The 14,725-nt window shown below is 38.7% G+C and overlaps 1 protein-coding gene across 1 annotated transcript in view; it reads right to left on the reverse strand.

Annotated features, from left to right (window-relative positions):
- Positions 1 to 14,211, reverse strand: part of HIBADH (3-hydroxyisobutyrate dehydrogenase) — a 126,616-nt gene extending 112,405 nt beyond the window's left edge. Inside the window, exon 1 of the mRNA XM_010587203.3 lies at positions 13,998 to 14,211. Within this exon, the coding sequence (XP_010585505.1) occupies positions 13,998 to 14,088 (91 nt within the window). The 5' untranslated portion in view covers positions 14,089 to 14,211. The remainder of the gene's footprint in view (positions 1 to 13,997) is intronic.
- Positions 14,212 to 14,725: the final 514 nt, after the last annotated feature.

The raw sequence follows: 14,725 nt of genomic DNA on the forward strand, positions 1-14,725 counted from the left end.
ACCTTTCTCCAGGTGAGCTATAAGCAACATAAAGACAGGACCAGGTCTTTTATTTCATTTTTGGTCAATGTTACTGTTATAGGTTGAATCATGTTCACCCAAAATATATGCTGGAATCCTAACCCCTATACCCTTGTATGTAATCCAGTTTGGAAATAGAGTTTTCTTTGTTATGTTAATGAGGCCTATCAGCGTAGGGTGTATCCCAAACCTAATCACTTCTGAGTTATAATGAGCTGCAGAGACACAAAGACTATCAAGCACTAATGCGGGGCGGTGGGGTGGGTGAGAGATGCCACATGAAAATCACCAAGGAACCGAGGAACACCAGGGCTACAGAAGATGCGACAAGAGTCTTCCCCTAATGCCAACAGAGAGCGAGCCTTCCCCTATAGCTAGAACCCTAAAGTCAAACTTATACTCTCCTAAACTGTGAAAAAATAAATTTTTGCTCTTTAAATAAAAAAAAAAGGAGTGAAAGTATTCAATAAAACCTGTATCTCTAACCAGGCTCGATAACAGAATTTATAGAAATAAATTTATAATCAATCAATGTAATCCACCACATAAATAACAGAATCGCACGATCATCTCATCAACACAAAAAAGGCATTCAACAAAGACCAACTCCCATTCCTGAAAAAACTCTCAATAAAATAGGTATAAAGGGGAAATTCCTCAACATAATTAAGGGCATCTATACAAAACCAACAGCGAACATCATTCTTAATGGAGAGAGGCTGAAAACATTTTCCTTGAGAACAGGAACAAGACAAGGATCCCCTTTATCACCACTCCCATTCAACACTGTGCTGGAAGTCCTAGCTAGAGTGATAAGCCAAAAAAAATAAAGGGCATCCAAATTAGTAAGGAAGAAGTGAAACTGTCCCTATTTGCAGATGATATGATACTATACATAGAAAATCCAGAAGACTTCACAAGAAAACTACCGGACCTAATAGATTTAACAGAATGGCAAGATATAAGATAAACCCAACCCAGTGCCGTCAAGTCAATTCCGACTCATAGCGACCCCACAGGACAGGGTAGAACTGCCCCACAGAGTTTCCAAGCAGCGCCTGGCAGATTCGAACTGCTGACCCTTTGGTTAGCAGCCGTAGCACTTAACCACTAAGTCAGCAGGGTTTCCAAATATAAGATAAACATACAAAAATCACTTGGATTCCAACACACCAATAAAAAGAACGACAAAAAGGAAATCAGAAAAACAATACCATTTATAATAAAAAAAAAATAGCCCCTAAAAAATTAAAATACTTAGGAATAAATCTAACCAGGGATGTAAAAGACCTATACAAAGAAACTACAAAACACTACTACAAGAAACCAAAAGGGACCTACATAAATGGAAAAACTTACCATGCTCATGGACAGGTAGACTCAACACTGTGAAAATGTCAGTTCTACCCAAAGCAATTTACAAATACAATGTAATCCCAGTTCAAATACCAACATCATTCTTTAAAGAGAGGGAAAAACTAATCATTAACTTTACATGGAAAGGGAAGAGGCCTCAGATAAGTAAAGCACTGTTGCAAAGAAAAATAATGTCGGAGGACTCATATTACCTGACCTTAGAACCTACTACAGCTACAGTAGTCAAAACAGCCTGGTACTGGTACAAGGACAGATACATTGACCAATGGAAAAGAATTGAGATCACAGATGTAAATCCATCCACTTACGATCACCTGATCTTCAACAAGGGCCTAAGGGGAAAAGACAGTCTTTTTAACAAATGGTGCTGGTAAAACAGGATGTCTATGTGCAAAAAAATGAAAGAGGACCTATACCTCACATCATACACAAAAACTATTTCAAAATGGATCAAAGACCTAAATATAAAGCCCCAAACTATAAAGATCATGGAAGAAAAATTAGATCAATGCTAAAAAAAAAAAAAAAAACCGAGGCCCAAATACACGGCATAACACAATACAGACCATAGCTAACAACACACAAACTTCAGAAGATAAATTAGATAAGTGGGACCTTCTAAAAATTAAACACTTATACTTCATCAAAAGAGTAAAAAGAGAACCTACAGACTGGGAAAAAATTTTTGGCTACGACAAATCTGACAAATGTCTAATCTCTAAAATCTACAGGAAAATTCAATACCTCTACAACAAAATGTCAAATAATCCAATTAAAAAATGGGCAAACGGTGTGAACAGATACTTCACCAAACAAAACTTTCAAGTGGCTAACAGACACATGAGGAAATGCTGGTGATCACTAGCCATCAGAGAAATGGGAATCAAAAGCACAATGAGATACCATCTCACCCCTATATCACTGGCATGAATCAAAATGGTACTTTGATCAAAGTGGGAATGCAAAATGGTATAACCATTTTGGAAAAGCTTTTTTAAAAAGCTAGAAATAGAAATACCATATGATCCAGCAATCCCACTCGTAGGGTTATATACTAGAGAAATAAGAACTGTCATATGAACAGACATATGCACACTCATGTTCACTGCAGCATTGTTCACAATAGCAAAAAGATGGAAACAACCTAAGTGCCCATCAACAGATGAATGGATAAAGAAGCTATGGTACAGACACGCAATGGAATACTATGCAATCATAAAGAACAATGATGAATCTGCAAAGCATCTCACAACATGGATGAATCTGGAGGGCATTATGTTGACTAAGTCAATCACAAAAGGACAAATATCATATGAGACAACCACTATAAAAACTCATGAAAAGGTTTACACGCAAAAAGAAACAATCTTTGATGGTTACAGGGAGGGGAGGGGTAGAAGGGAAAAACACTGAACAGACAATAGCTAAGTGGTAACTCTGGTGATAGGTAAGACAGGATACAATACTGGGGAAGCCAGCATGACTTGCCCAAGGCAAGGTCATGGAATCTCCACAGACACATCCAAACTTCCTAAGGGATGGAATTACTGGGCTGAGGGCTGTGGGGACCATGGTCTCCAGGAACATCTAGCTCGATTGGTATAACATAGTTTATAAAGAAAATGTTCTACATTCTACTTTGGTGAGTAGCATCTGGAATCTTAAAAGCTTCTGGTCTCACCCCGTCTGGAGAAAGGGGGAATGAAGAAAACCAAAGACACAAGGGAAAGATCAGTCAAAACAACTAATGAACCACAAGTACCACAGCCTCCACCAGACTGAGTCCAGCACAAGTAGGTGGTGCCCACCTACGACCACTGATTGCTCTGACAGAGATCACAATAAAGGGTCCTGGACAGAGCTGGTGAAAAATGTAGAACAAAATTCTAACTCGCCAGAAAAAGATCAGGCTTACTGGTGTGACAGAGGCTGGAGAAACCCTTATACTGTGGCCCCCAGATACCCTTACAGCTCAGTAATGAAGTCATTCCTGAGGTTCATCCTTCAGCCAAAGGTTAGACAAGCCCATAAAGCAAAATGAGACTAAATGGGCACACCAGCCCAGGGGCAAGGACCAGAAGGCAGGAAGGTACAGGAAAGCTGGTAATGGGGACCCTAAGGTCGAGAAGGGGAGCGTGTTGATATGTCGTGGGGCAGCAACCAATGTCACAAAATGATATGTATATCAACTGTTTAATGAGAAACTAGTTTGCTCTGTAAATCTTCACCTAAAGTACAACAATAAAAAAAGCTCTGTCTAGTGAGAAGAAAGAGAAATACTTCCACTTGCCCTTTCACCCTATCATTCCCACTTTTCCCTTTTCTTCCAAGGACCCCAGTTTTTAAACTGTTTAGTGTACCATCTAATCATAGTGGGGCACTGGTGGAGCAGCAGTTAAGTGTTTCACTGCTAACCAAAAGGTCAGCAGTTTGAATCCACCAGCTGCTCCTTGGAAACCCTATGTGGCAGTTCTACTCTGTCCTACAGGGTCATTATGAGTTGGAAACAACTTGATAGAAATGTGTTTGGTTTTTTTTCTAATTATAGTGACCCTTTTAAGTTTCAGGTCTTCTCAACTGATTGATCCCTGCTCCTCTTTGAACTTAATCTGAATTCAATGAAATTTCCTAAAAGCAAATTGTCTGAAGCCCTGATACTAAAGAAAGAGAGGTCTCATTTATTATATAAATATGGTTGGAACCATATTTAATTGCTTTTAACTTGATGGTTGACTCTAACGCTTCCATTAGATGTGGGTGTCATTCTTGTGCATTATCACTTTACCAGTGCTAAGTTTAACACACTGGGCATAATAGCAGTTCTTTGTCTGACTTTCCTGCCTGCAAGGGGTTCAATGGCAGAGAAATGACATCTAACTGAAATTTTATTTTGATATTAAACAATGAGGAGTGTACTTTATAAAAGAACTGTTTCTCTAATGAATGCTGCAAACGGCAAAGAATATCGAATATACCATGGACTGCCGGAAGGACGAAAAAATCTGTCTTGGAAAAAGTACAACCAAAATGCTCCTTAGAAGTGAGCGTGGCAAGGCTTCGTCTCAAATACTTTCAACATGTTACCGTGAGAGACAAGTCCCTGGAGAAGGACATCATGCTTGGTAAAGTAGAGGGTCAGTGAAAAAGAGGAAGACCCTTAACGAGATGGACCGACATAGTAGCTGCAATAACAGGCTCAAGTATAATAATGATTGTGAGGATGGCACATGGCCAGGTAGTGTTTCATATTATTGTATACGGGGTCACTATGAGTTGGAACGCACTGGATGGCACTTAACAACATAGCCACAGGTAAGTAATCTAATAATAATCCCCTGAGAGAAAATGTAGGACCAGTATGCCAGGCTACTGTGCTAGGCTTAGAAATGTATAATTTAAACATGAAAGTAGGAAGGTTATAGTTTAAAGGCAGTTAATTTAACAATCAACTCACTCTAGATCAAAGAATTAGCAGGGCAAGGTAGAACAACAACTCATTGATACATACGACAAATATTAAGGAACTACCATTATGTACGGTACCAGATATCATAGAGAACACAACTAAGATATAGTCGTTGACTTCAACAAGCTTAAAATCCAAGAGGAAATAAACTATATATACAAACAATAGTATAAGCCAGTTAAGAATAAATAACATCACAGAAGTATAAAAAATAACGTTGATACAAAAGAAGGACAATTCACCTGTTTTGGAGACTTCAAGGAGGTAGCAATTGACCTGGCCCTCTAGGATGGTTAGGGTTTCAAATAAAAAGAAAGGAGGAAGGGCACTCCATGTAAGAAAAGGAGCATATGTATACGCAAAAAAGTAGGAACGCTAAGAAAAAAGGAAATGTACTAGGCGCTGTATAAATACTGCTGTCATCATATCCTATCATTAAGCCCATCTTTCAGCTGAGAAAACTGAAGCTTAGTGAGTTTAAGTAAAATGCCCAAGGCCTTACTAAATTGTAGACTCAAGAGTCAAATCCAGCTAGTCCGACTCTAGATTTTTCACTTTTACCCACTACGTAACACTGCCCTCCATTCTTCTTAAAGGGTGTACAAAGAAACATCAAGAAATTAAGGTTAAAAGAAATAGTGCAACCATAATGTAGAAGACTGGGAACATGCTAAATAAATGGATTGCGTTTTGTAAGCAAGAGGTAGTCATTGAAGGGTTCGAGGAATAGAAATGATATGATCAGACCTATGCTTAAGGAACAGAAATGAGATAGTAGTATACGATGGATGAACAGGAAGAAAAGCCTGGAGGCAAGATGACAAGTATAAAAATGACAGTGCTATTCTAGGTCAGAGTTAAGAAAGGGTGGTGGCCATGAGAAAAGAGACATGAAAAATATTTCAAAGACAGAAGGAAAAGGATACTGTGATTAATTACATTATTAGCTAAAATCAGGAAAAGAGCAAAGATAACAGCAAGAGAATGGTGATATTAATAACCTTAATACAGACTGAGGAACAGGAGCTGGTTCGGTTTTAAATAGGATAACTGTGAACTGTCAGTGAGCTGAAATATGTCCAAAAGACTGTTAGAAATATAACTAAGGTTTCAAACACAGTTGATAATCATCTGTTTCAAGGTGGGAACTGAAATCACGGGAGTTGATAAAATCATCAAATGACAGAGAGGCTGAAGGACAAAGCCCAAGGGAATGTCTACATTTAGAAGTCAAAAGAAAGAAGAAACCAACCCTAAACTGACACAGATGTTAGGACTATTAAAAGAGTTATTATAACTGTAGTCCATATGTTCAAAAAGTAGAGATATAAGAGATATAAAAAAAGATGCAAATGAAATTTCTTGAGATGATAACTACAACTTGTGAAATGAAAATTACATTGGAGGATTAACAGCAAATAAGACACTGCAGAAGAAAAGATTAATGACCTTGAAGGCATAGCAGAAGAAACTATCTAAAATACAACACAGAGAAAAAAGAATCAAAAAAATGAAAAGAGCATTCATGAATTATGGGGCAACTCTAAGCAGACTACATATAATTGGAGTTCTTAAATAAGAGAGAGAAGGAGAAACTGAAAAAATATGTGAATAACTATAAACCCACACATCCAAGAAGCTCACTGAACCCCAAAGCAAGAAACATGAAGAAAACTACACCAAGCACATAATCAAAATGCTCAAAAACAGCCAGGGAGGGGAGAGAAGACACTATGTACAGAAGAAAAAAGGTAGGGTGAAGGCAGATTTTTCCCTGGAAACAATGTAAGTGAGAAGACAGGGGAGAAACATCTCTACAGAACTGAAATATGAAACAACTGTCAACCTAAAAATCTATACCAGTGAAAATATACAAAAACAGATATTTGCATATGCAAAGGGACATGAGAAAATTTGGGGGGATGATGGTTATATTCACAATCTTGATTGTGGTAATCATTTCACAGATACATAAATATATCAAAACTTATCAAATTGTGCACTTTAAATGTGTACAGTGTATTACATGTCAACTACACAATAATAAAACTTTTTAAAAAGTCAACATGTTTATAGAAACAAAGAAATAAGAGGGGAAAACAGTTCTCTAGTAAAAGACACTAATGAGACATATCAACTAAATGCAATGTATGAATTTTGTTGGATCCTGGTTTAAAAGAAAAAAGCCATAAAAGACATTCTTAAGGAAATTATGGAAATCTGAATATGGATTGCATGTTAGATAATACCATGGAATTATTAACTGTCTTAGTGAAAAAATGGTAGTTTGGTTATGTAGGAGAATGTCCTCATTTTTAGGAGATTCACGCTGAAGTATTTAGTGTTGAAGTGTCATGATGCCTGCAATTTGCTTTCAAATGATTCAGGGTGGAAAACGTATATATTCAAAAAGAAACAAAGCCAATAAGGCAAAATGTTAACAACTGTTGACTGTAAATAGAGTACTCAATGGTCACTTTATTATTCTTTCGAGACCTTCTGTTTGAATTTTTCCATAGTAAAACAAGGGGGGACAACTTAGCATATCTACATGTAAAAAAAATCACAAATTGATGACATAATACACAAAACAAACTGGGGAAAATACTTGTAACACATTTAAAGGGCAAATACTTCATATGAAAAGAACTCTTAAAAATCTGGAAAAAACGTGAATAATCCAATTTCTTAAAAAGATAAGAAAAGATTACAAATGATAGTTAACACGTGATTTAGAACAAAATATTGGGATCATTATTCCCTGTCCTTGAGCATAGCGAATGTGACCCAGCTGGATTTGGGCCCACGAGGACTCACAAGGATACATCAACTGGGCCCTGAGATAAAGACAATAGACAGGACAATCTTGGAAATTATCTTTTACGGAAGAAAAATATCTTTTAAGGAACTTTTCACATAAAGACAATCAAACAGCACACAAAAGACTTCCCACTCTTACCTTTTTCTATTAGCATTTAGTGAATAGAAAATTTGTTGGACCCATGAAGACCCTCCAGATTGCTGGTTACTGAATTGTTAAGACATTCAAAATGTAGGATCACAGTTTCTAGGCAATCTGTGAAAAGGTGAAGTTTTCAATGGTTTTGTCCATTTGTAATGCTAATACATACTGAGGACTCTGTAACTTTCCTTGGACTGGAACAGGCTGTGGCAGCAGGCTTGTCCGTTTTCCCATTCTTGCCTATTCTGTCATATCCTTAGGCTCGGGCAGACGTGCTTGTCTGCTTCCTACTTTTGCCTTTTTGAACATATGCTGAATAAAACTTTCTTTTTGCTTTACTAAACTCTGTGATGTATTTTACCCTACAACACAGGACATATGTAAGTGACTAACAAAAACTTGGAAAACATACTCATCTTCTTTTATAATTAGAGAAATACAAAACAAAACAATATAATACCATTTTTTACTTATCAAATTTTTTTTTTGTTGTTTCTTTGATAAAACCCACTGTTGGCAAGGAACGACTGATAAAAATAAGCACTCTCATACACTGTAGAATTATATATTAGTTCAACCTTTTTGGACGGCAATTTGAAAAAACACATCTACATTTTAATTTTAAAATGCACGTGCTCTTTGACCCAGCAATTCCATTTCCAGGAATTTATTCTATAGATGAGGGGGTAGCAAACCTTTTCTTAAAGGATGAAATAGTAATTATTTTCGGCTTTGCAGGTTAAGGATTCCGCCATAACTATTCAACTCTACTGCTATGGCTTGAACCAGCCGTGGACAATATGGAAACAAATGGGTGTGTTTGTGCTCCTACAAAATTTATTTACAAAAACAGCTGGGCAGCTATGGGCCATAGTTTGCCAACCCCTACTACAGAGAAACTCTGAACAAGAACACAAACACATGGTTTATTACAACACTGCTTATAAAGCAGAAAAACTGCAAATAACTAAATATACATTAATACTTGATAATTCACAGAAAATCAATATAACAGAAATATTATGTAGATGTTTACAGGAATGTATCTATCTGAAGTATAAAGAAAAATCTCCAGCATAAATTTTTAAGTGAAAAAAGGCAAGATCCAGAACATTACACATAACATGATACGGTTTATGAGAAGACAAAAGAATAAACATACATTAAATTTTCCTGTAAGCAAACATAAGAAACAATAGTTGCATCTGGAGAAGTGAACTAGTGGATCAGAGTTGGAGAAACGATGCTTACTTTTCATTCTATATAACCTTTGGAGTTTTTACCACGTGCTTTAGCTTTTATAAGTTCTTTTATAACAAAATAGAGACACAGTATCTAATACATGTTGTCAATGAATGACCAGAGACAGGTTTCCTCAAAATACAGAGATAAAAGGCAATTATGAAGTAATTACAGAATAAAAATGGTGATAAAGTGGATCCGAAAAGGTAACCTGTGTTTGTAGCAAACACTGAAGGTTGACTCTCCAATGTCCTTTCCTCCCGATCCAGGGTCAGGTTCCAGACTGTCTAAACCAATCACGATAATGCCATCTCTTTGCCAATGACTGGTTCAGGAATTGGCAGCCATAAGTCAACTTAGGCCAATGTGGTTTAAGAAAAGATGTGCTCTACTTCTGTTTTGTTTGAAAATTTCCGTAATAAAAAGTAAAGGTAGCAAGGACAAGGGAAGAGTCAGGAAATACTGAAGGGGAAAAGAAGTGGCTCAGTATAACTCTTTGGCAGCCAGGGGAAAGAAGACCCAGACAATGGATGTTACCCAGAATTAGGGCAGGACATAGGGGAAAATATTAGGATGTTATCAAAAGCATCAGTGAAATTCCTGACGATAAATAGGTTTGAGGCCAGACAGAGACAAACTTAGGGAAGGACTTAATGAGACAAGGACAGGAACGTGTGTCTAAGTTCTCGAGGGAAGAGAATGGGGCCTTCACTTACCTTTGCTTATGGCAAGTTAGAGAACAAACCAAAAAACAAAACCCAGTGCCATCGAGTTGATTCCAACTCATAGCAACCCTATAGAAGGGCAGTATAATTTGATGTTAAAAGAGAAGAGGTTATTTACTGATGGTGATAATGGTTAAACACCTCTGTGTTTAGAAACCCTAGATTCCTCCCCAGGCTAGATCACTTCTCAGATGTACACCCTTGAACTAACAAATTACTTAATTTCTCTAGACTGCTGAGTTTTATCAACAAGAGTACCTACTTCAGAAGGTTATTATAAAGATTACTTAAGATAATGTATGCAAAGCATTAAATAGTGCCTGAGTCAATAAATATTAGATACTTTTACTAACAATGGTCAAGAAGAAGCATTCAGGTACAAGTCTTATGCCAGCTGCCTCTTTTTGCCCAGAGGGTTGGAAGTGCTGAGGAGTTAGAAGAAGCAATAGAAAGTACTTTAGGGGATCCCCCGTATCTGGAGAAAGACAGCTTTTAGCAACAGAAGGAGTGCTTGAAGAATATAAAAGAATTTGCTCCAAAGGGGCAGACAGTCAAAAGGACATAATGGAATCAATATCACCCTAAAAGTAATCAAACATAAATAACACAACTTCCTTTAAGTAAAAGTCCTGACAATGGAGTACAGAAAAAGCAAAGTTAAACCTCAGATAAAATCAAGCTGCAAGAAGATCAGTCAACATAATACAAAGGTTATATTGGTTGAATGGTAAAGAAACTAGCTTGAAAACTTCACAAATTTAGTTTTATCACTCTGATTTAAAGAAGCATGGTAAACTTTTGTCTCTAAACTTTACAACCCCGAGTTGTCCAAAAGAAGCTAGGCTAGGACAGTATCTCTAAACACATAGATGTAAATTTATAGATTATGACCTCTTGCTCCAATGGGACATGGGCAAAATTATCCATATGTTGGTAACCTGAAGTGCTACCAAACATGAGGCTACCCTAGGTATCAAAAAGCAAAAATTAGTAACAGGTTAATTATTTTACATTTCCAAAGTTTTTTTTTTTCCCTAATCAAAGTAATGCATGTTCACTGTACAAAATTGGGAAATACAAAAAAAGTATAAAGTCTTAAGGAAAAAGTTAATCTCAATATAATAAATAAAAGTAATCACTGCTAACATTTTGGCATCACCCTCCAGTCTTTTTGTATGTACGTTTTTCATTACATCATGAGATTATATTGTATATACAACACTGTGTCCTACTTTATCACATATTATGTCATAAGCATTCCATTTGCTTTAGTGCTACAAATTACTAGACTAAGGGTGGTAACTTATTCTGAAGGCCTTCATGATCTGAGTCCAAGTTATTTTAGAAATATTTTCCCCATGTAATTTCACAAGGGAAATTTCAGTCCCAGTGCAGTTTTTTTCGGAGCTTCATGTGCAACCCCAGAAACTAATGCACATTTTATTTACGCTACAAGTTATGTTGCTTTGGAAATAAATTTCATACACACAAAAAGGGGCAATTATTTAAAAATTTTTATTACCATTTCTATATATGATGCTGGTTAATTTTCCCATTCTACCTTTGGTCAGGTGGTAACTTTTAAGATAATATGATACAAATTATTTTTCCATGTACATGTTGGTGAGTCACAATGACCCTGAAGGGCCTATACTTGCGGAATTTTTCTCTGTACAAAGAAGCCTGAAACTAAATTTAATTCCTTTCAAGATAAAATATAAAACTTATTTTTATTAATTGATGATGAAATAGTAATGCATACATAATTTAATACTGTTCATTTTTCTATTTACTTTTAGATGCTTTAAATATCTTAAAATTAAGATATAGTAACCTATACGGTTACTATAAATCAGAATTGACTCGGCAACAGTGGGTTTGGTTCAGTTCTACTAACCTAGAACTTTTAGGTCTCTTTTTTTTTTTTAATAATAAATTATATGGTCGCTTATATTATTAGCATTCACTTGATATAAACATTTTAAATACACTGAGTTGACAACACTAAAATGTTACTATTTCAACAACAAGGGTGCATGGTTTTATTTTCTTACTGTTCCTAGACTCTAAATTTGCATAAACTTTTTTTTAATTCTTAAGACTTCAATGTCAAAAAAGTAAACATTTTTGAAGTGAAATTTACAAAAATGTTTAAGACAGTTTCATAGAATAAAAACAAATGAAGTGTTTTAAACAATCACCATAAAAGAAACATTTAAATGTTATCATAAATCTATCTTCTCATAACATCTTTGGTCCAAAGAACCCAAAGTACAAGATTATAAGCCAAAGTAGACTAACCAGCATTGTATAGGCTCTCCCAGTTAACAGTCAATTATTACAGCCGCTGGTCTCAGACTCTTGCACCATGAGTTGTAAGAATGCCTACAACTCATAAACGTACACCAAGGATTCATTAAAACATCATCAGAACACCTTGTAAAACCACTAAATAGCAAATATGTCTTCCTCAGCTAATCAGGACTGAAAGAATTATGCATTCATGTGAAAACTGGTGCTGCATTTACTACTACTGTGCAAAAAAAAAGGGACTAATGCATTTTCCTTTAAAGTATCTCCAAAGCAGGAGGCATCTTTCATGTAGCTCAAAGAGTGGTCACACTCAAGTGTGGCAGATCCTGTGAGTTTGTGTCTTGTTACAATACTGAGATTCCTATCAGACATCTGTTCTCTTGCATCACATGGAGCCTGCGTTTCTCAAACGAAAAAGGAAATGCACTCTTCTGCATAGGTTTTATTGAGTGGGAGAACTCTTTACTTTTTTAAGCCAAGAACAGAAAAAATTAACAGCAAAGCTTTTTAATCCTGTGTCCTGTGTATGAGCTCTCAATACAGTGCATCATTACAACTCTCAAGCTTTCACAGGAAAACACTGGGAGTGTCCCCACAAATCAACCAAAATCAAACTGATGAGGAATCCTGGTGTGGTAGTTAAGAGCATGAAATGAGCAAGAATAAAGAACTCCTTTCTAGATCTCGACGGCACCGGGTTTCTAGATCCTATTTATTGTGTGTCATCCATCCATTCCGACTCACAGGTCACTAAGACCCTACTACTAAAAACCAAAAAACCAAACCTGGTGCCCTAAAGTCAATTCCGACTCATGGCAACCTTACAGGACAGAGCAGAAATGCCCCATAGGGTTTCCAAAGCTGTAATCTTTAGTGAGCAGGCTGCCACATCTTTCTCCCACAGAGCGACTGGTAGATTCGAACTGCTGACCTTTCGGTTAGGAGCCGAACGCTTTAACCACTGCGCCACCAGGGCTCCTGAAACCCTACTAAAACCAAAAAAGCCAAATCGACTGCTATCAAGTAGATTCCGACTCACAGCGACCCTATAGGGATTTGCCAAGGAACGGCTGGGGAGATTCAAACCGCCGACCTTTCGGTTAGCAGCCGCAGCTCTTAACCACTACACCAACCAGGCTTGGACACTCTACTAAGTCCAAAAACCAAACCCATTGCCGTCGAGTCGATTCCGAAGATCTCTAAACACCGCCTCTTCCTAAATCCACCGTTCGCTTTCCATGCTTTACAAAGCTCTGTATGGGGAGGAGGCGAGATAGACTCACGCCACTTCTGAGGTTAAATAAACTGTTTAGGTTGATAATTTGACAGAAGTGCCATCTTTTTTTTTTTGGCCATCTTCAGATAGTTACAGAAAATAAGGGGGAAGCCCGCACTGCTAGTCAATGTTGGATCCAACTTTGCAGCAATGACTTATCACCAGCATAGACACCACGAGTGTAAGGCCATCCAACCCGATGAAGATTATTAAACATAAATCAGGCCCTGCAACCCGAGGGGGCGTTGAAAGGCCAGGAAGTGCTGAGCCGGGAAGCGCTGAAAGGCCGCCGGGATGGACGCAGGGTTGCCTCCCAAATATCCTCGGATCCCTAACGCCAAAGAAGCAGGGCCCGGACCTAAATTCTCCCTTCACCTCGGCTCTTCCCCGCCCCTTCCTAAATCCTGCTGAAGCCCGCTCATCTCGAATCAGGCGGGTCACTTCCGACGCGAGCAGCAGCCGCAAAAGAAGCCAGGCCTTGGGATTAGCCAAGAATTTTGTTTTTTTGCCCCGACCGACCCACAGCGCCCCCGGTGAAAACACCTCTTCGACTGGCAGGGAGCGAGAGGCGGGCGGCCGGAAGAGCGACGGGGGTAGAAGGTGCGAGGTTCTTACCCGCTGGAAGGCCGGCCGCAGCCGGCCACCGCCGGCAGGTCCAGCAGTGGAGGCTGGAGGCAGCTCCTCGGAGGCGTAAGGAGGCTGCCATGCTGCCCCCACCCCGCCTCCCAGTGGTGACCTCCGCTACCTCTCGGCTCGCCTGCTGTGAACTTGCACCGCCAGAACGTGGGGTCGTGCGCGCACGCGCTCTTGACGCTCCGGCAAGCAGCCACTCGCGCGGGGAGGAGCCCAGCGCCAAAAGGCGCGGCCCGACCAGACAGAATCCACCAGTCCCCTTACGGACAGGAGAGCTGACCAATCAGAATTCAGCATGACCAATCAGCGCCCTTAGTGAACCGCTACGTCCGGTACCCTAGCTCCACCCCCATCCCTCCTCTACGGCAGGGGAAACGGAACGTTCTTGTTTACCAAAACTCAGGGGGTGTGTGGGGGGCGGTGGCTGTCACTCACTACCACCTCCTCGGAGCCCCCGCCCCTCTCCCCCGAACCGCCCCCTGGCAGGCAAGCGCAAGACTTTGACTCCCAGCAGCTGCTGCAGTTTTTAAGAAAGCGCAGAAATTCCCCGTATAAGTAGACGAAAAAAACGAAAATTCCCGTGGAGTCGATTCCGACTTATAGGAACCCTGTAGAACAGGTTAGAACCGCCCCATAAGGTTTACAGGGAGCGGTTGGTAGATATGGACTGCCTATATTTTGGTTAGCAGCCGAGCTCTTAACCACTGCAG

The sequence above is a fragment of the Loxodonta africana genome, chromosome 8 (assembly GCF_030014295.1).
Source record: "Loxodonta africana isolate mLoxAfr1 chromosome 8, mLoxAfr1.hap2, whole genome shotgun sequence".
In the NCBI taxonomy this organism is placed as follows: Eukaryota; Metazoa; Chordata; class Mammalia; order Proboscidea; family Elephantidae; genus Loxodonta; species Loxodonta africana.